This window comes from Nycticebus coucang, chromosome 8, assembly GCF_027406575.1.
Source record: "Nycticebus coucang isolate mNycCou1 chromosome 8, mNycCou1.pri, whole genome shotgun sequence".
Classification (NCBI taxonomy): domain Eukaryota; kingdom Metazoa; phylum Chordata; class Mammalia; order Primates; family Lorisidae; genus Nycticebus; species Nycticebus coucang.
Genome location: NC_069787.1, coordinates 72,382,631 through 72,408,834, shown reverse-complemented (window position 1 = coordinate 72,408,834; position 26,204 = coordinate 72,382,631). Strand labels below are relative to the sequence as shown.

General features: G+C 40.6%; 1 protein-coding gene across 1 annotated transcript; it reads left to right on the top strand.

The window, feature by feature from the left end:
- Positions 1-9,856: 9,856 nt before the first annotated feature.
- LOC128592040 (uncharacterized) lies at positions 9,857-11,029 on the top strand. Its single transcript, XM_053599876.1, is given in 2 exon segments — positions 9,857-10,483; positions 10,486-11,029. Coding segments are annotated over 2 exon segments (549 nt in total). The 5' UTR covers positions 9,857-10,002; the 3' UTR covers positions 10,554-11,029.
- The last annotated feature ends 15,175 nt before the right edge of the window (positions 11,030-26,204 follow it).

Genomic DNA, 26,204 nt, shown 5'->3' with positions numbered 1-26,204 from the left:
AAGGCTGAGCTCATCCATAAAGAGCTCTGTGATTAGTTGGCAATGTCTACCAGGAACCCAGGAAGGGGAGCTGGTGGCACATGTGTTATATATTTTCTAAGGCTAATACAGCAAGCAGGATTTAAACTCCATAGAAAAAAGTAGGAAGTTAGATTCCCAGATGACAAGAAAGATGGCAACTATAGAAAACAGATTGGCTTATGGTTCTTTATCACCTTGAATTGACGCTCTAAGTATCAGTATGAATAAGCAGGCATTCTAGACATGTGTGCCTGCAGCCCAGGGAGTCACTGGTGCCAGATTGTTTATTTAGTTGTTTATTATCTGTCATATTTATTTGGCTGTTTAGGATCAGTCTCATCCACTAGAATGTGGGCCATATAAGAACATGGATCAACCTGTGCCAGAAAGTATTAGGTCAAAGATTATCCAGCCTTATTTGCCACGAATGTACAGTATTTGAAGGTCTATTATATGTAATGCACTATGTTAGGACTGGAGAAATAGCTGTGACAAAGACAGGTCTAGTTCCTATCCTCATAGCATAAATCAAACAGATTGCACAATTAAAAATGTATGATACCATATCATCAGGGACCTGTCTTATGGGGTAGGCAGGGGAAAGTTCAAATCAGAGAAACCTTCCTTGAGATTGAACTGAATTTGAAGGTTGAATAGGAAAAACTAGGTGACAAAGAAGTGAAGGAGAGGGAAGGAAGAGCATTCTAGGCAAAGCAAATGGCTTGGGCAAAAGTTCTGGGTAGGACGTGGTGAATTCCAAAACCTATAACATAAAAAAGTCAATATTACTGTCATCCAAAGAGCAAAGAAAACAGAAAGAGAACAAGCTGTCAGGGTTGGTTGAAGATACCCCTGGAGGGACTATAGTCCAAATCCAGCCCCTTGGATTTCCCAGACAGCAGAATCCAATCAAAATCATTTAAGGGCACCCTTCCCAGGGATGACCACATGCTCCTTTGCACCCTGATACGCAGCCCACAGCCTCTTTAATGAGATATTCTTTTGCTCAATTTCTTAAACAGGATCATAGAAAACCAGGAAGGCAGGAGGAGGGGGACTCAATTATGCAACAAAACCAGAAAGACTTACACACAATTTACAGAAAAGCTTACACAAGAATTTACAAGAATGCTTTGCTCATATACTACTGGAGTTGAATTTCTATTCTAGACAGTTCTTAGAAAGGAGAAAACATTATCTCCATATAACAGTTGAGGATCCTGAGACTCATAGAAAATGAGTCTAAGAGTTCACAGTCAGAAGGGGCAGACCCATGACTCAAAGTCCCACCATCCACGTTCCACACTCTTCCCTACAAGAGCAGCTTTTACCCAGTTGAAGGTCCCCATGGGAAACTGAGTCTGATCCTGAATGACACAAACCCTACCAACCATGCAACTTTACACAAATTCTTACTAAGGTGCTTTTTGTTCTACCAAAAAAGGCATTCTCCCAAAGAGCTTTCTCTTACTCTGGCAGAGAGACTTTCTGAGCTAGCCTTCCAAAACATACTTATCCATGGGAGGCTTTGGGAACCACCTCAAAAAGTTCTATGACCACTTACTTATTCAGAAAGGTTCATCCAATTGAAATCCAGAGGGTTGCGAACCATCTTTTTAAATCAACTTGTAGAACTGGAATCAATTCACAGGGCCTCTTTAGTTCTGAAATACAATGAATCATTTTCAGATTCATGGATCAAGTGCTCCAAAGCACCTTCAGCAATGAGAGCTCTCATAAAGGCCCAGACACCCATCCTATAAATAGGGTGACCAACTGTCCCAGTTTACCTGGGATGCAGGACTTTTGATGCTAAAAGAAAATGAGTTAATCATTGTACCAGTAATTTAATCCTCACAACCTCAGATGTGGTAAGTAGGCCTTCTCCATCATCTTTACTGATATGAGAATTCTGACCAGAATGTTCATACAGTTTTCCCAAGGTCTTCATAACGAGCAAAACAAAACCAGAGTTTGAAATGAGTAACCTCAGCAGCTCGATTTTTAGAGAGGTGGACATCCTTGGGTACTGATATGTAAATGAACACCTCAGACTTTCCACTTCCACTTCCTCTGGAGAATTCTCACTTTTCTATCTTCTAAAGTGGATAGAATTTTTTCAGGACCAAAAACTAGAAACATTCTCTTTTAGCCTCAAGCTCAATGTTCTGATTTGCATGTCAATGCCAGCAGTGTCATTTCACCTGAGGGCTGCTTTTAAAATTCCCAGAGCAGTGCGAGCAGTTTGAGCTGGGAAACTAGCCAGGCAGTTGTGAAGAACAGGCCTTGGAGTCACACCTGAAGAAGTGAAAAGGGTGTAGCAGGCAGACTAAAAATTAAATCCTTTCCTGCCACATACTAGCTGTGCAACCTCAGGGTTAATAACAGTAATTTCTCAGGATTACTGTGAAGCATAAAATGAGACCACCTGATGAGAATCCACCCTGCTCTGTGACTGGCACATGATAAATGCCCAATAAATAATCCAGCAACAATTCCAAAGAAAAGAAACTCCAAATGTCCCTTGCTTTGTAATCTCTTCAAACCTCACCAAGGTTTCTAAAACCTAAACCTATATGAAAATAATAGATTTTTATCAATAAAAATCAAGCTTAAAAAAATGGACCAAAGATTTGAATAGACTTTTCACCAAACACACAAAAGGCACATGAAAAAATGTTCAACATCATTAGTTAATGGAGAAATACAAATTAAAACCACAATGAGATCTTATTACATACCTAATAACTAAAATTAAAATATTGACAATACCATGTGTCAACAACAATGATATAGAACTGAAATTCTCATGTGTTGAAGGTAGGAATATGAAATGGGATAGCCACTTTGAAAAACAGATTGATAAATTCTTATAAATACATACTTATCGTACAACCCAGTAATCCATTCCTAGGAATTCACCAAGTTCACACACAGACATACACACACACACAGCTTATCACAGCTATACTGATAAAAGCCAAATAATCAGTAAATAGTCTAAATGTTCATCATCAAGTGAATAAAAACATGTGGTATGTCCATACAATAAAATATTACTAAGTAAGAAAAAGGGACTATTGATACACACAATAAAATGAGTGAATATTAAACACATTGTGTTAAACAAAAGAAGACAGACACAAAAATTACTATATACTATATAGTAGTCATTCCAGTAACATGAAAGTTTGGAACAGGCTAGGGAAGAGTGAGGGGATTATATACAAAAGACCACAAAGGAACAAAGGAAGTCTTTGGGACAATGGAAACACCTTATATCCTAGTGATGGTGGTTACACAGGCATATGCATTTGTCAAAACTCATCATACTGTCCATATAAAAAAGGGTGTTTTAGGGTTTGTAAGTTGTAATAGGTCTGATAATTAAGTTCCCTAAGTCCTCCTAGAAAAAGTGCCACCTGCCTCATTCCTGAATATCACTATGGTCACCTTTGAAGTACTCCCCCCTTGGGAAGCTATGCACCAATGCTAGCACCTAGTCCACCCTTCATAGCAATTTTGGAACTCATTTTCTGGAATGACCATCAGAGCTGTCCTTGTATGAGGCCTGACAATTAAGTTTAAGAACTTGCCACCATGCACTCACAGTGGCAGCAATGAACAAACAACTTGATAACGTTTCATAACCTTGGCCCAACCATGGTATGTAAATATGTCACAGCTTTGTTTTTGTTGACAGGCGGCAGTGTCTTGCTGAGTGGTGTCCATTATTTTTGTTGTGTGTTTCTGTGTGCCATACAATAACAGATCAGATGGCCATTCCGGAAAAAGTTCCAAAATTGCTTTTAAGGGTAGACTGGGCATTGGCATCCATCATGATTTTCCCAGGGGGAACTTCAAAGATGACCAAAGTAATATTCAGCAACAATGTATATAGCACTTTTTCTAGGATGAGTTCACACACTTAATTGTCAGAGCTCAGAAAACTAATATCCTGGCTTTATAGAAAACACAAATTGTAAAGAACAAGGAGTCTCACCCAGGGGAGAGGATGCCAGCCCAGAAAAGCCACTAATAGCCATTTCCTTTAGCCTGGAAATAGCACTCGGACTTTTTTTTTCCTCCAGGAACCATACTCCTTCTAAAAATTACAGTTTGCTAGAGCCTACAATGAGGATGACCACCCTTCCTGGACAAGCAGCAGGTAATTGATCTAAGCAAAGCCAATTAGATAATTTTCATGGAATCTGGATCTTGAGCAGAATGGTAGGAATGTATTTTTCCTAGGCCAGTGCCCTTGAGAGAGTTTTCATTACTTCCTTCCATTTAGATCTTCTGAGTGTCCCTGGCTTCAGTAGTTCCCCAAAACCCAGTTTTGTCATGTTTTCTTTGATTTTATGAGATTACCTTACAACCTTACAAAATCCTTTTATTTTTTATTAAGTCAAATACACAAAGATCGTGAATACATTTATGCATATGTGAGGTACAATATGTTGTTTTTTTTTATACAATCTGACATTGTTACATCAATCCAATCAACATAGCTTTCACCTCATTTACTTGATTATTGTGTTAAGACATTTATGTTCTACACTTGACAGATTTGACTTATACCCTTGCAATATGCTCCTTTTACCCTCCCTCTATCAAGCCTCCCCCCTCCCCTCCCTTCCCTCTCCATTTCTCTTTCTTCATCCTGGGCTGTAGTTGTGTTCTATCTTTCATAACAAAGTATTGAGTAAACATAAGTAGGTTTCACAGAAGTTCTGAGTACATTGGATACTTTTTCCTCCATTCTTGAGATACTTTACTCAGGAGAATATGTTCCAGTTTTTGAAGTTAGTTTTTGTTGCCTGTAACCAAAAAGCCCTAACAGATGCAACTTTTTAGTTCAGTCAGTTTTTTTGAGTCTTAAAATCTTCTTCCTACTCTCCAGAGAAGCCATGAATGTGTTATGTAAAAGCAGGGGAATTCATTTGCTTATTTGTGTCTTACATGGTCCTGGGTTGGGATGTAGGGACTTTCAGTCTTGGTCCTCCTTAGCTTTCCAGATGACATGAAAGCAGACTATTGACAAGTCAGGAAGAGTCTTCGTTAACCTCCTGCCCGTCAGGAAAGACCTGGAAACACCTTATAAGGCCTGTGGGAAAACCAGGTCAATAAGCCCCAAGCTGGTTTGACCGAGAGTGGTATGTCTGTGCCATTTCCAGCCTTCCGGCAATCTAAAAATTTGGGGAAATGTGAAGCCCTAACTCAAATTATTATTGTTAACAATTATTGAGCAGTCATTACCTATGAAGCATTGAATTTAAAACTTACTTTTGTATCTCATTGGAGCCATACAAAAACCACCTGTGGGTAATCAGCATTATAATTATTTCTATTTTGCATATAAAAAGACCGAGGTTTAAAAAGGTAAGACCTTGTCTTTTTATAAAGACAATTATTTTAAAAGGTAAAGAGTTAAAATAAATAAAATCAAACTCAGATCCTTCTGTTGCATAGTCAACACTCTTAATCATTTTGACAACCTCCCTAATGTGGGCAAGTTTCTGCTTCTGTGCCAGAAATCAGAGTTCATCTGGCTTACACAAAGCAAAAACAAAAGGGATTCCATTATTTTTTATGCCAGAAACAATCACCAAGGGGTTAGGCATCAAAGTGAACTGTCTTGATTTTATCAATTGCCTTTTCTCCTCTACTTGCCACTTGAGACTTGGCTGTCCTCTGTGTACTGACAAACCCTATCTTACCTGGCAGGAATGTTTTTCAGGTTGAAATTAAAAAAAAGAAGACTCACTTTTCACAAGTTAACAGCAGTCAAGAGCTTTGCCAAAGTTGTAACACACCCAAGGATCACTGGGGAGTGTCAGGGACCTCAAACTTTGTCCTTTACAAGTCTCTCCTACCCACCCGAAATTAAATTTGACTCAATACACTCTCATAGAGCCTTTGGGATGTAAAGACAACCTCAGATATGAGGATAGAATAAAAATGTGTATATGTTACACATTCAGGTAACAAAAATTAACTAGACATGTTAGCTAATAGCATTTTACAAATGTGCATTTCTTTATTATATTACACATGCCGTGATTACATAGGATGTTAACATTAGAAAAAGCTGGGTAAAGGGTACACAGAGTCTCTCTTATCTTTGCAACTCTTCCATAAATACAAAATTATTTCAGAAATAAAAGGCCTTAAAAATGTAATGGACACGTTGGGTAAGAGATTCCCTACAGCATCCTCAAGACTAAGTGTTGAGGACAGCATTATTGATGGAATACAGCCAAAGTGAGAATCAAGACATTTTTATCAGTGTTATGCCACTGGTAGCAACAAGAGTCCCTCTGATTCAAAGCCATAAGAATAACACACTTGGCAAATCAGGATTTAATAAGAGCAGAACAAAAATAGAGTCTCGTCCTGATACGCCACATTTGAGCTATCAATATACCCTTCTATACAAAGCATCCTGATAAATGGGGGTGGGGGGTGAAGAAGGTGTAGGGTGCAAAGAAGGAAGAAAAAGGGAGAATATATATAAATGAGATGAACCTGAACAGAACAAGAAAGAATCATTTCCATCACTCATCTGGGGTCAGGGGAAGAATTTACACATTTGCAAAATAACTTGATAAATACAGAGTAAGATACCAGAGTGCTAGTCCTCAATACAGGCCTTTTAACTTTTTCCGAAGAGAGTTTAAGAGGTGCCAATCCAACAGTTATTTGGTGTAACCAAAGCACTTAAGAAGAGTTTTAAAAGGCCCTAAAAGAATGAAATATTTAGGCCCTGCAGAAAATTCTGTAAGAAAAATTTGAGGATGATTAAGTACAGAAATCAAAAGCGCTTTCAAGTATTTCAAGGTATCTTACTCAAGGACAATGATCATTTAACCTTAATCCCTAAGACTAGAAAATAAATTTATTCAGTTTAGAGTAGTCATTTTAAATATAAGGAAGAAGGTCTCAAAACAACCGGTGATGAAATATCTTCCTAGGTCACCAATAGTGATTATTACTACATTGTCTTTAGATGTCATTGCTAAGACAGGAGGCTGGTTTTCGTGTTTAATATAAACCTAACTTAAAGCACAGAGGAGGAATACATGATTGATTTAGAGTCTTCTCCAATTCGTGGACTCAAAATGTATGTATTATGTAGCAGTTTTTAACATGTCTTGGAATAGAAGTTGCTAGAGAAGGAATCAGACATCGTTATTCTAGGACAAAAGTGCCAGTCATGTCATGAAACTCTGGTGTAAAAAATTCCTTGACTGATCCAGTTTTCTAACCTCTCTTTCTATTTCAGAGACTTTCTGAGGACGTAGGACCGTGAACCTGCAATTTAGGAGACAAGCCGATCTGGCACGAAGCTCCAATTTCTTTTCCAATAGAACAACTGACATACATTCATGAAAGACTAAATCATGGCCCCAAACCAGAATCTTAAAAAAAAAAAAACCATTCCCCCCGTGATGTTTTAAGTTCAAGGGGCATTATCTACTCACCTTCCATTTCTAATACTTGGAGAAGAATTTAAGGTAAATAATTCAGTTTTTAAATTCATATTTTATTATTCTCATAAGAAGAAAACCTAGCAGTCCAATACATTATATCTGTACATTACTATTTTTAAACCTGACTGTGATAACACTCCCACCTCATCCCAAACAGTTGGGTAAAATCATATTTCACTTTATCCCAGTTTGTCTTCCATTTATATTTCAACAGAATAATTTGGTCTCACACTCAAAGGACTTCCCACTAATGAAATAAAGATTTGCTAAGAAAAAAAAAATCAATTTATTACCTGCCTTTGTATCCATCAAAGACAGAAACAGTTATGAAAGTCTGAAACACAGCAAATGTCCTCACACTCTTAGAAAAACCAGGAGAGTACCAGCGACAACCAAAGGGTTAACACAGCTGATTTCAGGATTAAGAGAAGGATGGGGTATAATTTTTTAAACCAAACACCTGGAGGGAAAAAAGTAGTATTTTGTTTCCACCTCAAGAAATTGCAGACAAACATGAAGCAAATCACATCACTGGAATACTCAATTATCTGAACATGCTAATTAACTAAATGTAATCAACCTGCTTTCAGTCCTGTCTTCACCTGCTGTAATATTTCTAGTGCATTGCCGTCCTTATTCCTCACAACCATTAGAACATTAGACAGTCTGCATGGTGCATCAAAGGGAAGCAAATAAGCACAGAATTTTGCTGATGGCAGGGATTTCTCATGCTCAGGGCACAGGAAGCAACAATATGGAAATGGCAGCACTGACTGTATGTTTTAATTATTCTCCACACCTATTTGGCAAAAGAGACTTAAAGTTCAATTAAGTAATATGATGCTCAGTTCTGGTTATTTCATAAAACTGAGTGCAGACAGTCATTTAAAGTAGTAAATATGCAGTCATGGTAGAATTAAATATTCATGAAGTCAAGAGTGACTGGAAAGCTGAGGCTATCAGGATATTAAAATTCATCATAGTTTCCACAATGTAAATCTTGTATGCATTTGTAAGGCACCCGGTCCTGCCTAGAGTGTGTTCAGATTCTAGTTCCTTGGTAGACTGCCGTTTAAATAACAATATTGATTTTGAAAGATAAACAACAATTTTGATCCTTAGCTCAGTTTCAAAATGCAAAACAATTTTGAACATTTGAAAACCCAAACTTGTTAAGTGAGCCTGTCTCCAAACACAGAACAGCAACATTCAATGTGATCTGGACAAGTTTGGGGGATTTGTTTAATCCACTAGTACCTTAGGGAAGCTCCAACAGAAACCAAAGCAATCTACAAGGAGCAGCACTTTATGCAATGTAATTCATTTCTAGCAAGCAGAATTGTCCATTTTCCCATACACTTCCTTAAGTGAGCAAAGGTGAGAACATGGATTGACTCTTCTTTGGTACCGATATTTTGATTTGTTGAACCAACTTCTCTTTAACATCAGCAGACATTCAAAAATGGAATAGCAAACACCCATATACACTCGATGAAGATCCAACTAAACAGCACTAGCTTCCACAAACTATAAGTATGTGTGAAGACTGTGCCCAGAGGCAAACTGTAATAAATATGCCCTAATATCACCATGGCATTTTCTTTACAATTTTCTCAGAAGAAACACCAGCATGGGAGAATGGCATGTGAGCCATTTCTTACTGGAATCCAATTACCTGAAGAACTCCCCTTTCCACGGTAAGTAGCAGCTAACTCCTGGTCTACAATGACACAGCAGGGCTGGAAAAGATTTTTTAGGGTTTCTCTGCTGCCCGGCACTTGGTCCCTGCCCTCCTAGGTAAGAGAGTGCCAGGTGAGAAGAACCTCCAGCTCAGCAATGGTCTCATTCCTGCAAATGAGTCAAACTTTGCTCCCATTGTTACCATCTTCAGGTTGATGTCACCTCCCTCCAAGGAATCTCAGAAGCCTCTTGAGAGCACGCGGAGACATGTTTCCCTTAGACCTATATCACCAAATAAGCCTCGGTTATACTGTGAGGGCAAGCAAAGGTCTCCACACTGCTCTCGGGAGGTGCTGTGCTCTGCCCTAGGCATCACACCGCGTGTACCAAGAAGACTTTTCTCTGCACACACCGCTGAACACCGAAACCAGGACAGACTTCTGCACACGCCTTCCAGTTTGGAAAGTCACTGTCGCCCGTGGATTCCCTGAAATCTTACCCCTTCTCCACATCTGCCACCCCCACCCCCACACAAACGAGGGAAGGGGGTTGGGGAGCGGAGGAGTTAAAGTGACAGCCACTACTAGAGCTCCTTGGTTTTATTCAAAAGGTGTCACAGCGCCAACACTGTGGACCTACCTTGCTCTCTCCTTTCTCGCCGTTGGGTCTCGTCTCCGGATCGTCGCTGTCCTCAGCGCCTGCACTCTCGCGGGGCACTTCATCCTGAGCCAGCTGCTGCTGCTGCGGCTGGGGCTGGGGCAGCTGTGGCGGCGCCTGGCAGGCTCCGCCAGCCCCCTGGGAGCGGGGGATGGGCTCCGGGCGCGGAGAAACTCCCTCAACATCCATCTCCATCTTCCCATTCACTGGAGGGCAAGACAAAAGCGGAGCAGAGACTTGGCAGCGGCGCCCGGCGGCTCCTCAGCTGCCGGTGGCACGCATGGCTCGCCGAGGAGGGGCCGCCTCCCGCGCGCCCTCCCTCCTGCCACCCTTCGCCGGCTCTCCCCGCAGCTCCGCTCGCCTGCTCGGCTCCGGCACTGGCGGCGTCTGAGTCGCGGAGCGCAAGGAGCGGTTGGCCTCGTGTCCTTGGAGCGGTGGCCTTCAGGCGCCCCCGGCAGTCCCGCTAAGCAGAGCGCATCACCGCGGCGGCAGCGGCGCCTCCCAGCCGCGCGCCCAGCAGCGGGGCGCTCCGGGACTTGCTCTCCAGCCCGGCCTCCCGATCCTAGCCGCTTGCCAGCGTCTCCTGGGGCCCCTCGGCGTTTCCCCTCCCTTCCAACCTTCTGAACAAAGTTGCTGAAGAACAAACCAGATCGCCAGGATCTGCCCAGCGAAACTGGCAAGAATAGGGAATGTCAGGTGTAAGTGAAATCTACCCTTCCTGCCCGCTGACCAAGGGCCGACCCTCTCCCTTGCCTCCTCCCCAACATAAAGGAGCCCAAGGAATGAGCGCGTTCCGACCTGTGCGAGGTGGCGGCGGCGAGGACTAGAGAGGAGCTAGCGGAGCACTGGTGCGCCCACCCCCAACCCTAGGGGACCCCCGGCTGGACCTGCCCTCCCCCGCCTCTCCCGGCCGAGCATGTCTCCGGGGTCAGTCCCTCCGGGCGTGCGTGTGAGTCTCCCAGAGCTCAGCTCCCGGGTCTGCTCCGCTGCTGGCGACTCCGCGCCGCACAGCCCCGCATTGGGGATCTGGAGTAGAAAGGGAGAATCAACTGGCAAATTCCAGGCAGTAAATTGACCTACCCTTGCCTTCGACAGGAGCGTGGGTTCGACCCGGGAAGGGGTGGGGCCCCGCGGGGACCGAGAGGACACGAATCTCACGGCGCGCTGGAGTTTGGCGTAAAGGTCGGCGGCAGAGGGTCGATGGGGGAGGCGGAGGGAGAAGCGAGAAGTCGCTGCCGGGCATTTACTGCAATGTGCCCCGGGGTGGGCGCCAGCTGGGTGCCGTCTTTTTCGGGTGGAGAATTCTCCTATCCTGGAAGAGCGTCCTCAGTAGAGCAGGTCTCCAGGAGGTTCTTGTGGTGACCCCAGGGGCAGGCGGTGAGCTGCGCCTGTAAACATAAATAGAGAGAAATGGCGAGGGTAGACTTGGAAATTCTTAATCGGGGCTCACCGGTAGTCAGGTGATCGGGATGACTTCTAAATTTAACAGCACTTGGGTCTTGGGGAGCAGCTTACAACTTCACGGGAACTCTGCACGTCTAGGACGGACCTTCAAGCAGCTATGGAGAGAAATGGCGGGTTATTAAGAACCTGTTTAATATTAAATAGTGCCTATTGTTCCGGGCTTTGAGTTCCATAATGCCCCCAAATGGATCAGCAGATAAATGAACTATTCATGCGTTTCTTAGCAGAGTGGCTTTTTTCTCCCTAACATACAATGTATCACAGATAACACTTGCCTAATGAAACTGGGAAAGTGCACTTGCTCATCTCACGTCCGCTTTGCATTAACTTAAACACAACTTTTACATATAAGGACACACTGTCCCAAGAGATGCAGTACCCAAGAACATATCATTGTATATCCTGCAATACAATGCCTTCGTCTCTGAAATTATATTTAAGTGTGACACAAATTAATTGCCACTTTAATCACTCTAGACGGCCTATCAGGATAATACAATATGAACATGCTTTGGGAAAGAAGTTTAGAGACTAAATTACCTGTTCTCTTTTTCTTCGGTTTTTCTAAAAACTAAATTTCAAGTTCATTTTCTAAATTGGGAACTTGTTCAAAATAAAGTGATCTTGCTTTAGTCTGAGATTCACTGTACTCTCAATTACTATTATTTTACACCAGGTATATGTAACAATGTATCAGCCAAGAAAATACGGAGCTATGTGCTCCTCCCTTGTATATGGTAATAAACCAGCAATTCCTATAAGATTTTTATAATAGTACATTAGTTCGTAGGTGTAATGTGCTTCCCTGGGTGCCTTAGTACATAATAAGCCCAACAAACATTGTTGTACTGAGAATAATATGACATCAGTTCACACTGAGCACACATCTGAAGACCTGGATTTACAAAGAAGAAACTATCAGTTCAAATAATCTTTATTTAAATTTTCTGAAAAATATTAGGTATCTTCAGAGAACGAAGCCCCTTCTGAAGACAGAAAAAGTCAATAGTGTGTTGTGTGCAATAAAGGTTTGAAATTGACAGATTTTTCTTCTACAATGTGGAAATAAAAATCACATGTCAGTTCCAACAGAAGCAGGAATAGCTGACTAGTAAGTTATGATTCTTCTATGGCTGCTACTTCCAACATGTGTTTGCGAACTTCTTTTAAGACTTAAATGAAGTTTAAATCAAAATAAAGATACAATACTTCAACTAAATTTGTTCTAAATTTAAGCATGTGCTTTTAAAGACTCATATTGTTAAATGCAAATATTTTTCCTTTCTTCTGCCCCCCCTATTTTTGGGGGGACATGGATTCTTTTAGCATCTGTCATAAGTAAATATGGACTCAGAAAATATATTACATTTCAAAACTGTTGATTGCACCTAATTATGCATGTAAATTACTACTTCAAGCATGCAGACAGCTTGCAACATTTTGCAAATTTTGCCCTACTAGTCATCTGAGGTATTTGTGTTACTCTTTTGCAGTTGCCTTAAATGACTCTTCATTTCCCAATTAACTTTCCATTAATAATGGGTCTGTGAATAATTTTGACCTTTTGTCCTCTATCTCGCAGATAATTCAAATTAGTAAATCGGCACTTTTAACAAGATCACCCTTCTTCCTATTTATATCAGACCACTTGATTTTTTGAGTCACTGACATGAGAGTTTATAAAGGTTTCCTGAGAGATTAGTCAGTCTAGCCCTTTGCTACCTAAAGTATGATTTTAACAAGTATGACCCAGAAGCATCTTAACACCTGGGAATTTGCTAGAAATACAGTGTTGGGCGCTAGACCCACGGAAGAGCATCTGTATCTAAGAAAATCTCTTGAGTGATTCCTACCCCACAACCACTGCTCTAACACATCATGTGGTTAGCCTTGCTACGTTATAATCGTTTGGCACTCATTATTTCCCTAAATTACTACCCAGAAAAACTTACTAAGAAAACACCATTCAGCAATTATTTTCTCAATATATTGTATTCCCTACTACTTCTCATCCCCTAGGAGCCTAGTGTTGCATGTTGAAAAGTTTTACAAATTAAGAATATTTATCATATATCTGGTAATGAATAAGAAATGTACAATTTTCTAAAATCAAAAGGCAATGCCAGGCACAGTGCCTGATGCCTATAATCCCAGCAGTTCAGGAAGCCAACACCAGAGAACTGAGAATTGCTTAAGGCTAGGAGTTCAAGACCAGCCTGGGTCACATAGGGAGAACCTTCATTCTACAAAAAGCATTTTATCTTGAATAACAAACTTTATGGAAATATGTGAAACCATTTCCTAGAAAAAAAACTTGTTCTTGACCTGTTTAAGATTAGAAAGAGTAGTTTCTTTCTGCTGAGACTACTGATGTCTCATCTTGCATTGCAAGCAGAAACTGACAAGTTTGCGGGTGTACAGTGACAATCTTATAAAATTATAAATTTGGAGTAAATTTGGACTAAATTAGGTGTCCCAGTAATGGGGGAACTATCAGAGATTTTAACTTTTAAGGCATTTTCTAAAAGCACATTCATACAAAGCTCAACAAATTGTTACTCTTAAGGGCTGCCTAGCATTGTAGTTCTCACCTTTTAAGGTACATAAAATCACCTGGAGAATGTTGTTAAAAGGCAGATTATGATTCTGCAGGTCTAAGTTTGGGGCCTGAGAATCTAGAGTTCTAACCAACATTCAGGTGAAGCGAGTGGTTCAGAACATTGGCCCTAATTCAGAACATTGGCTGTATCATCCATCATCAATGGTTCTCAAATTGTAATCCGTTGGGGGACTTCTAAAAATCTTCATGGCAAAAGTGTTCCCTGCTCTCCACAACTAGGCCAGCATCTGCAGCTTTGAGTCTTTGTGATGTGGGCCATTCTCACTAGGGTTAGGTAATATCTCAGGGTGGTTTTGATTTGCAGTTCTCTGATAATTAGGAATGATGAACATTTTTTCATATGCTTATTCATCTGTCTCCTTTAGATAAGGTTCTATTCTTCTCTCTTGCCCATTGATGTAAGGGATTGTTAGCTTTTTTTTTTCTTCTTAATTTGAGTTCTCTGTAGAGTCTAGTTATCAAGCTTTTGTCCAATTCATAATATGCAAATAACTTTTCCCATTCTCATGGTTGTCTATTTGCTTTGGTTGTTGTCTCCTTAGCTGTACAGAAGCTATTCAGTTTAATTAAGTCTCATTTGTTTATTTTTGTTGTTATTGCTGGTGGGACTGCAAACTAATACAATGCTTTTGGAAGGAAATATGGAGAATCCTCGAATAACTCAAACTGGACCTCCCATTTGATCCTGCAATCCAATTACTGGCCATCTACCCAGAAGAAAAAAACAATTATCATAAGGATATTTGCACTAGACTGTTTATTACAGCTCAATTTACAATTGTCAAATTGTGGAAGCAACCTAAATGCCCATCAATCCAGGAATGGATTAACAAGCTGTGATATGTGTATACCATGGAATACTATACAGCCTCTAAAAAGGATGGTGACTTTACATCTTTTGTATTAATTTGGATGGAGTTGAAATACATTCATCTTAGTAAAGCATCACAAGGATGGAGAAGCAATGGAAAATATTCTTCTTAGTAAAGTATCTCAGGAATGGGGAAAAAAGTATCCAATGTACTCAGTACTACTATGAAACCAATTTATAATCACTGACACTTGCATATGAAAGATGAATCACAACTACAGCCCAGGATCAAGGAGAGAAGGGCAGGGGGAGGGAAAGGGAGGGGGTGGGTTGTTAATGGGGGACCACACCTATGGATCTATCAGGTATAGAACACAAATGTCTTAACACTGTAATTGTGTAAATGAGGTGAAGGCTATGTTGATTAGTAGGATGTAAGCACTCCAATTTGTATAAATAATCAACACATAGAATCCCATAATGGCATAAATGTATTCATGATCTATGTACAAATGACTTAATAAAAAAATTAAAAAACAGTAATAATAAAATATCCCCATATAGCTTAAAAAGAGAAGAAGAAGAAGACTAGAGAAGCAAGAATTCAATGTACTCAATTCTGATATGAGGACAATTGATGCTATTACATGGTCGGGGGAGGGGATATGGGGAGGGAAAAGAAGGAAGGAGGTGTGGGGCCACAGTGTGTGACACAACTCTTGGGAGTGGGACATTATGAATAGAGGGACTTCACCCAGCAAACGCAAGCAGTGTAACCTGGCTCATTGTACCCTCGATGATTCCCCCAAAATAAATAAATAAATAAATAAATAAATATCTTCGATTCAATGCAGAGAATTTACTCCTCAAATTAAATCCAAATATCTAGGGCTGTAACCTAAATGTCAGTAGTTTTTAAACCTCTCCAGGTGATTACAGTGTGCAACCAAGTTTGAGAATCAGTGCTGTTAAGTCAGTGATTCTCAATTGTGTTTCCCAGACCAGCAGCAGCAGCACCTGGGAACTTGTTAGAAATGTAAATTCTAGTGCCCACTCTACACCTACCAAATTGGAAACTCTAGGGGTGGGATTCAGCAGTCTAGATTTTAACAAGGCATGATTTTGATGCCTGCTCAAGTTTGAAAACCACTGCTCTGATCAAAGATTCTCCATGTTTGCACATTAGAATTACCTGGGGAATGTTCAAAAAATAGTGAATCCCCTCCCTTAGTCAATTAAATAAAAATCTCCCGAGAGTGAAATCTTGCATGTTCATGTTTAAAAGTTCCCCCAGGTGATTCTAATTGTGCAGACAGGGTTGAAAAACATTTCTATAGACTGAATTTTTATGTATGCAAATTGGTGTTTCCACGGAGCAGCAGTTTCTTCTATGCTGGTTAAAAAATCCTTCCTTAATCTGCAAAAATGGAGTACCTCAAAAGGTAGATTAGAGTGCTATCCCAATTATCATAGTTCAAATTAATGTATGCAGTATTTTCCAATGAGCCACTTTTTTTCTTCTTGGTAACATAACAGCAGCTTCTGCCTTCTGCAACAAGAACTTTGATGTGAAATGGCTTGATTTCAGGTGACTATGAGACATGCTGGCACCAGTCTGCAAAGACTAACGGTTCCTTCATCAGATTAGTTGGCCATCTTTGGGGATGTTGTCATAAATTGGATAGCTGCTGTTGAAGTTTTAGCACCATGCTACTCAAAGTGAGTTTCACAGATCAGTAGCATCAGCATCTCCTGGGAACTGGTTATGAGCATTGCATTCCCTCAGACCCCACCCCAGACCTACTAAATCAGTATCTGGACTTTAAGATCTCCAAATGATATGTATACACATTTAAAGTTTGAGAAGCACAATGGTAGCCTATCCCTGTGAGACACAGAGGTGGCACTCAACCAGCGACATGCTCGTAACTCCTGCATCTATCTCTTGGCTCTTCACAGATCTACCTCCTTTCTGAAACCTCATAGAACCCTTATGAATAAAGTCCCAACTTGATAAGAGGAATATACAAGCATCCTTCCCTCTATTCAAACCTTTCTGTGGCTAGCGCCACTGCCCAATAGAACTTTCTGCAGTGACAGAAATGTTCTGTGTGTGTGCTTCTCATTAAGTTGCCACCAGCTACATGTGGCTATTGAGCAAAAGAATTATGGCTAATGTGACTGAGAAACTGAATTCTCATTTTATTTCATTTTAATTGATATAAATTTAAATAACCTCATGTGCTTAGTGGCTCTATAATTGGACAGCACAGCTCCAGACTAATCATCCTTCCTCTTCTCAACCCTTATTCAAGTTCCCAGGTTGCACACCAGCCCCTCCTGCTCAGCTTTTGTATGTGTTAATCCCCAGTGAATGCACCAGGATGAAAAACATCTGCCTTGCCACCTCATTTACATAATAAGTAACATTATGCTTATTATTTTGAATGAGAGGAGTTTAACTTGAATTAAATGCCACCAAAAGTTGTCAAAACCTTTTTCATAGTATTCATAATTGTGTAGCTTTAATTTTACAGCCTTTTCAAACGTCAGCAGACACGGATGCATTTAGAAATTGCCTTAAGAAAAAGAGACAAAAGACTGCAAATGGATTCCAGTAGAAGACACATAGAGACACCCCTTCCCCCAGCATCCTGTTGGTACATAATGGGCAGTTATGTACATTGAGTGCAGCTATGTTGAAAGTAAATATCAAAATTTGCAGATTCCTCTCAAAATGGAAGATGAAATACAAAAAAAGAAAAAAGAGAGAGAGAGAGATCATGGAGTTAACAGTGCCAGAAGTTAGCAAATGAAATTCAAATAAAAATGTATTCACAATTAGTGTGAATGTAAATATCTAATCTGTGGAACCAATGGAATGCAGTGGGATGAGATTGGTGTGTGTTTGGGGTGGGAGGAGATTGAAACAAAAATACTCATGATTTGAAGACAGAAAGCAGCCTCCTCAAGTCTTCTCTCAGAAGGAAATTCTTCTTTCCTTCTCTCAGAATGAAAATAACAACAGCAACCACAATTGTAACAGCACTTCCTACCGTCTATAGTGTGCTCTGTACGCTATCCCCTTTAAAAATAGAGATTCCATAATAGATTATCTCCTATAGTCCCTTCACTAACCAGAGGAGGTGGGCATGATCAGGAAAGAGAATATTCAGGGATTCAGATTATTTTATAACACATGAAAATAAGCAAATGCCTACTTGAAAAAGGACAGTGTTAAAATAAAGTCAGCCCTTTCCTTTGATTGAAAAAAGGATGTGCATCCCATCTAAGCTGAATTAACCACAACCTTTCTTATAGAAGGAGGCTAATGCAAGGAAAATATTTCATCAGAGGCCAGGCCTTGCCCAGCTGCTGATTTGGTACTCTGTGATTCAAGATTATTCCCAGAAAGAAATGTGTAGCCAAGGGCAACAGCCTCACTTCTGCAGGATGGTCACTTCATAGCAACTGAAACCAATAAGCAGACTTCTGTTGTTGTCCTCAGGAAAGAAACTCCAAGGGACTTCAGACAATATGATTTCAGGAGGCCAGGCAGGAGCTCAGACACCATCTAAAACATCCTGACTTTCATGCCAGCATCTTAAGACCCACCTCACTCAGACTCTCCTTTTTCTCAGAAACCGGGGGCAAGTTTACTTATAACCCGCATCAATCCACTTCAAAAGCGAAGGGGCAGAGTGAAGGTACAAGAAGACACAAATATTTGCTCCCTTCAGTGAAGAACTGAAAGGGCCAAACTCAGTACTGTGTCTCTACAGTTTGGCTGATATCCCATGCCTACCAATACGACTTAATCAAATTAATGCACAAATCCTAATAGTTATTCTAAGCAATCTTTGGAGGATTTACCATCCTTTACTTGTCCAAACATATGACTAAAATTGTGGGTGTAGTTTATGGGCACAAGAACTTTGAGAGATTCTGAACTTCAATTTCTGGGTACCTAAAAACTTTTCAGGTCAGTTCAGTTTTAAGAGCTGTCACAGTCTGCCCAGCCAGTATCAGCGCAATTCTGCCTTAGTGAGCTGGCTCATTTGGCTTCCTGAATCTTGTGCAAAATGTCAGCTCTGCTGGGCTATGTGTAGATTTGGTTGGTGCTTCTGAATGCTTGGGTGGTGGCAATAAGGAATGCACTCCCTCCCCTGCAGTCTCCTATCATTTCTGTGCCCTATACTTTGATTTGGGCTTCCCAGCTTGGGTTCCTAGATGCCCTAGTAGGCATCTGTGCTCCATATTACTACACTTACTGGGATCCTTACTGGACACTGAAGCTACAAAGATCAAGGATGGTGGCCTTTGTCTTATACACAGTACCAATACAGATACTCATGGTATGCTACAAAATACCATGACAGAACCAGAAACAGAAATGTCAATACAAAGTACTCACCCCAGGGATTTCAGCAAGCAAGTACTTTCCCTGTATATTCTATAGAAGTCTCTAAGGGAGCACCCTTGCAGGCAGAATGGGGACTGAAGACCCATTCTTGGTAAGGGAAACCCCTCCCCCTCGAGAAAGGGAAAAACAGAAATAAGCTGAGTAAGATGGAATAAAAACAGTATAGCTAGTTTACTTTTAAACCAGCAGCTAAATTACTTATCTGAGCAGTTCCTGCTCTTGCTAGAGGCCTGACCTGTAAGGGATATAGCTTGCAAACACCCTGAAGAAGAGAATGGCCATGGAAGGAAGCTACATACAAGGCTGGTGGAGGGGGACATCAATCAGGTCCTCCCCTGCCCAGTCAACAATCAAAGCAAATACCCATTATGAGGATTGTATTATGGCCAGGGCAGAGATCAAAAGAACAGCTCAAGCCCTGAAATATGGGTGGTAGGGTGGGCTTGTACCCTTATTACAGAGGAAGAAGCCTCTGAGGTAGAGATTAGAGGAAAATTCTTCTGTTTTATCAATTCTTCAGAGGAGACTGACACAGTGGTGTCCACTCCACAGAGGACTAAAGGGGATTAACCTGCCCTAAGGAATCTGTGTGTGTAATGATAGCCAGGAGACTGCCCCCACACAAGGCTCAGGTTTCAAATTTCTCAAGGCTGCTCAGACCCTTAAAGTTAATGATTATAGACAGAATAAGAACTTAACATGCTTATTCAGAGAAACTGCTGACGTTTTTGTTCCCTTCCTCAGCTTCCCCTCTGGGCTAAATGAGATAATAGCCTTCAATAAAAGCTGAGTGGAACAAACACTCAGAGCCACTTGCTGGAACCCCACAAGCTAACAGCGGACCCTTCTGTTCCCACCTTTGAAAACTATTCTGTGTGTCCTGTCTCTTTATCTCTTGCCGCTTTTAACTTTACTTTTTTTCAGTTGATCACCACCAGATCCATAGGTCTTAAAGGACCCTTCCCCTGGGGCAGAACCCCAGCAATCCTAAATTCTTAAACTGAGAAATAAGGCCAAAGAATATGCAGGGTCAAAACATCACCTCTATTACTTGATAAAGTGTAGGCTAGAAGATGTAGCTTTTGTCTATAACAAACGGTCCTCCTATATCTGAACGCCAGGATCAGGCAGACAAATCCACTTAGCTACAGGAGTGTGGGTGAGTGCCCTTCAGGCAACTGGCTCCCAGAAGATAAAAGGAAGAGATCAGCAAACTTGGCTCATGTTTCCCAAATTCACTAGGCAGATAAGACACCTCTCCTGGGGCAGAGGGATTAAAAGAGAAAGGCCAGGAATATTGTGTTGGTTGAACTCCCTATACATGGAAAGAAACATCAGATGTGGAGAAGAAGTGTTAATTGTCCGAAGAGAATTCTGCTTAAATTTCAGCCCTGTATCACATATTCCATGTCCCAGTCTCCTTCATTGCCTAGTGTCTCTTCTGAGATGGATGAACTCAAGGTTTCTACCATGGACAGCTCCAATCCTTACCTCCTGTATCCACTCACTGGCCCTGTGTGGCCGCCAGGTCACCATCTGCTCTACCGGGCACACTCACTCAATTGCAGAACTAACTTATCGGGTCCTAGACACGGTTGGTAGGAATTAACATTCCTGCTACATCACTGTCAAGAATTAAACTCCTGACCTGGCTTGCATTAGCATCATGCTCCTATCCGCTGAGCAAACCAGAAATTTTACAGAAGTATAAAGTTTGCCAAGGAGGTACTCCAGCAAGTACCTTTTATCTTACAAGTGCCTAATAAATATTGCATTTTTATAATTTGGCTTTTTAAACCAGAAAATTATCTTTCACTTCCTTGTATAGTATATTTTAGAAAACCTACCTAATACAGTGCCTTGTACATGCTGGGAACTAAATAAATGTTTGAGAATGAATATTAAAAACCTTTTATGTGAAGGCTTGAAAATGACTTCTCATCTCATCTGGGAAAATTTAGTTATCAAATAAATTAAATAAGAATAAGCTATTTGGAAAATATGTTTTTACCATAGATTTACTATGATTGTGTGTTTGTGTCAATTTCACTGAACTACTGTAGGATGGTGAGTAACTATAACTTTGCACAAGTATCTTTTCTGAGTCTCCATTTCCCTATTTATGAAATTAGAAACATGTAATTATTTTCAGGTCAAAGACCCTGAGATAGCAATGGTAGACATTTTTCTGACCAGTTAAGCACACACTAAAAGTATCACAAAAGTTAAGGAAGGAAAACTTTTGTAGTTTTTAGTGGTATGCTTTCATTTTCATTTATTAAACAGCAAATCTCATCTCCTATTTGTAGATATGGCTGTTGGCCGCCTGGTCATTTTGTCCTTTATCTGTACACTTTGATTTTCATTTTGAAACCAGAGTATAACAAACATGTACCACTGCATTAAGTAACTAGGTGAGACATTTTGGAAAATGAGAATTTAAATGTACATATGAAACATAAAATAAAAAATAACCTGCAGATTCAGTAATAAACATAATGAATGAACTCTCAGGGAAAACCAGTAAAGGGTTTTCAGAGGATGTCAAAGTAAACCTGGATATGTTTCTAGAGAAAAGAGAAGTATCACTATTGTGGAGAAATTGAAATTTTGGTGGATGATAGATACCTTCTTTTCTTTCTTTCTTTCTTTCTTTCCTTCTTTCTTTCTTTCCTTCTTCCTTCCTTCCTTCCTTCCTTCCTTCCTTCCTTCCTTCCTTCCTTCCTTCCTTCCTTTCTTCCTTCTTTCCTTCCTTTCTTTTTTATTTTCTTACTTTTTCTTTCTTTTCAATAGGATCTCACTTTGTTACCCAGGCTAGAGTACAATGGCACAATCATACTCACTCAAACTTTTGGTCTCAAAGAATCATGCTGGCTTAGCCTTCTGAATAACTGAAACTACAGTAACTAGTTTCTCACTAGGTGAGACATTTTACAAACCACTGCACCCAGATAATACCTTTTTAATACTGTAGTAGTCTCACATGACTTAAGAATATCATAGATGCTTAGAAACTAAGGCATAAGTAAATACCAACTATTTGCTTCTCCTTACTCAGGCTTCTGCTCTGTTGACACTGCTCTGTGTCACTAGTCACCTCTCTACCACAGCAGTCAATGCCTTTGCAATTCCTTCATCTAGTCAATTTTCTGTCCCATATTTAATTCAAGAACATACACAGTTTGTTTTTTTGTTTAGGGGGGTCTTTTGAGACAGAGTCTCACTATGTCACCGTTGGTAGAGTGTTGTGGCATCACAGCTCACAGCAACCTCCAACTCTTGGGCTTAAGCAATTCTCTTGTCTCAGCCTCCTGAGTAGATGGGACTACAGGTGCCCACCACAATGCCGGGCTATTTTTTTGTTATAGTTGTCATTGTGGTTTAGCTGGCCCGGCCTAGATTTGAACCGGTTATCTTCAGTGTATGTGGCTGACGCTGTAACTGCTGTGCTACAGGCACTGAACCAACATACACAGTTTGATTCCCCATTTTTTTGCTAACTAATATTTCACCAACTCTCTTCTTTTCTCATCTTTTCCCATTCATCTCCAAGTGACCTGTACCACTCATGCACACTGTGTCTTCAGAGAGCTCACAAAAACTTCAACTTCCGCATCTTGCAAAAGTATCATCTGCTGTTAATCACTAGAGAGATTAAGCACAGCATTAGATATTTTATGTATAACATTTTAAAAATTATCATAACAGCCCTTTTCCGATAACCTTTGCTAGCCCCGTTAGAAGGAAATCAAGGTTCTGACAATTTAAATAGCATACCCAAAGCCACACTCTTGGTGGTAAAAGAACCAGGGATTTGAACTCAGGCCTGTCAGACTCAAATTTAAATACACACACACACACAAATCATTACAAACATTTCAAGATACGCAAAAATCAAGAAAAAAAATCAAGAAACAAAATCCATGCAGAAGGAAACAAATGAAGCTCTCCCAGCAACAACTATAAACCGAGCAAATCAAAACTTGCATGGGTAAATCAGAATCAGAAAGGATGCTGTTGCCTGTGTTTCTTGGAAGTAAAATAATGGACCATAACACAGTCTGTCTCAAAACTTTCATAGTGACTCACATGAATAATATGTTGAGAATCTATTGCTGTGTAATGAATTAATTATTTCAGAACTTAAAGCCCTAAACCAATGGTCATTTATGTTGCTCACAGATGTGCTCTTCTGCAATTCAAACAGAGCTGGGTGGATTTGACATCCTCTGTTCCTCACAGCACTAGCTGGAGAAGTTCAGTGGAGGCTGGAGGCCCCTCCCCTGAAGATGCCACCCTTGTGTCGCTGGCAAGTTGATACTGGCTGTTGGCTGGGCGCTCAGGGGCTGTGGGCCAGGGTCTGCTTGGGCTTTCTCATGGCATGGTTGGCTAGGTTTCAAGAGCAAAGAACCTAATACAACAAGGCAGAAATGCAAGGATTTTATGACTTAGCCACATACTGCCATTACGTCTATCCTGTGTTGATAGATGTAAACACAAAGGAAGGCCCACTCTGGTTTAAGCAGCGGGTGGGGAAGTAGCAAAGTATTAGATGAGCTTGTAGGATGGGAGGAAACACTGTTGTAGCCATGTGTGGAAGAACAAGCTGCCACATTGTGATTTCCCTATAAAGATGACTTTTATATTTTTATCTCCAAGCCCTTATATCTTGAGGTCAGCTCCACACTTCTAATTGTCTATTAGCATTTTTTTTTTTTTTTTGTAGAGACAGAGTCTCACTTTATTGCCTTTGGTAGAGTGCTGTGCCATCACAGCTCACAGCAACCTCCAGCTCCTGGGCTTAGGCGATTTTCTTGCCTCAGCCTCCCCAGTAGCTGGGACCATAGGCACCCGCCATAACACCCGGCTATTTTTTGTTGCAGTTTGGCCGGGGCCAGGTTTGAACCACCACCCTCGGTGTATGGGGTTGGCGCCCTACTCACTGAGCCACAGGTGCCTATTAGCATTTTTTAAAAACCAAATTCTCAAAGCTCTTGGTTAAAATTGTCTTACCCTTCTTCATTATTTGCATTATCAGCACCACTCTTCCTGATCGCCACAGCTGAACAACTCACATGCAGCTTTGGATCCTCCTGCAAACTCCCCACATCTAAGCAGTTGCTGAAACCTATTCATCTATTTCACTAAAGAACTAATTTGTTCATTTATTTATTTTCAAAAGATATCTGTCTGGCCCTGAATTGGTTATTTTTATTTATTCATGATGGAGATACCATAATACACATATACACACACGTAACTATGAAAATGTTTATACAAACACTGTACATATAGTCACATACACACACACAATAATGTGTTTGCTGACAAGTAGTTTGCAGGCTTATGTGGAAAGAATAGGCAAATCAGCAAAATATTATAATTGCTATAATTATTATATTCAAAGTACTCTCAGGGTGCTGAGTTTGCAAAGAAAAGGAACATTAACCTAGATTTGGGATGAGTGAAGGGTAGAAGAAAGGACCAGAGAAGAAGGGAATGAACTCTGACCCAGCTGTAAAAGTGTAGCAGTTTTATTCCATCTGAGCTCACATTTCACAAACAGAAATCAAAATCAAACCAAACAGTATGCCAGTATGACTTGAAGTTGGTCTGCCAAGAGAGAATTTCTGAAGTTCTGAATAAGACCCAAAAGCTAAACCTCTGTTCAAATATATTTCTCTCTAGACTCTTACTGAATGTGTCTAACCTATAGAAAGTTAATTAATTTAATCCAGAACAATCAGGATCACTGAGCATTGTGTGTTTGAAACTCAACTCAATGTAGAGAGATTTTTTTAAAATTGTTTACAGAGATTTGAGAGGAGCTTTAAGGGAAAAGGAAAGAACCTTTCACAGTCTGGTGTGCTGTTGTTTTGCTGGCTTCCTCTCAGATTTATTTCTCTTTGTTTGCTGTGTCTGCTGCTCTGCTCTGTGTCTTGGGAAACAGTGTTTCTGGGCTCCCTTGCTAACTCATCCCTGGGTAGTTTCAGTCCATGGGAGGTGCTGGTGGAAGACCACAGGGTTCATGGAGGGGAGAAGCTGGGCTATTTCTTCCTCTCTCTCTTGTCTGAGCTGTATCTGGAAGCAGCTCCTGCCAGGCGGACCCTCCCTCAGCTGCCCCAGATTTTGCAGACAGCACTCCCTCCCCCGTGGTCTAACTCTTACCACATGGTTCCAGACTCTGTGACCCGGTAATATACCTTCTTCTCTATGGACTTGTAGCCCTGGAGTGGGAACAGCCTCCTGCTCTTGTTAGCCTCTGTTGGATCTTCATTATCCTCTGGTGGTCATCTCATATGTGTGTGGCTAATTCTATCACCATCCCTTCCATTAGAAAGGCTAGAGCGGTGACTGGTTTTTTGACTAGGCACTGACTGATACACCTAGGTAGCTCATTTTTAAATTATTTCTAATTGTGGTAAAATACATGTAACGTAAAATTTATCGTCTTAATTATTTAAAGTATACAAGTCAATGGCATCAAATAGATGCACAACATTGTGCAAAACCCACACCATCCATTTCTAGAACTCTTCTCATTTACAAAACTGAATCTCTGTGCTCATTAACAACTCCCTGTTTCTCCCTAAGCCCCACCCCTGGCAACCATCATTCTACTTTGTGTTTCATGAGTTTGACTACTCTAGGTACCTCCTACAAGTGGAATCATATAGTATTTGTCCTTTAGAGACTGGTTTATTTCACTTAACTTCATGTCCTCAGACTCCATTTATTTTATAGCGTGTGTTAGGATTTCATTCCTTTTAAAGAATGAATATTATTCTATTGTATGTATATACCACATTTTGTTTATCCATTCATCCATCGGTGGCATCATTGAAAGCAACATTTAGTTATTTCGGCTTTTGTAAATCATGCTGTTATAAACATAGGTGTACAAATATCTCTTTGAATTTCTGCTTTCAATGCTTTTGCATATATACCCAGAAGGGGAATTGCTGGATCACATGGTAATTTCTATTTTTAATTTTTGCAGGAACTGCCATACTATTTTCCAAGCAGCTGCAGCAT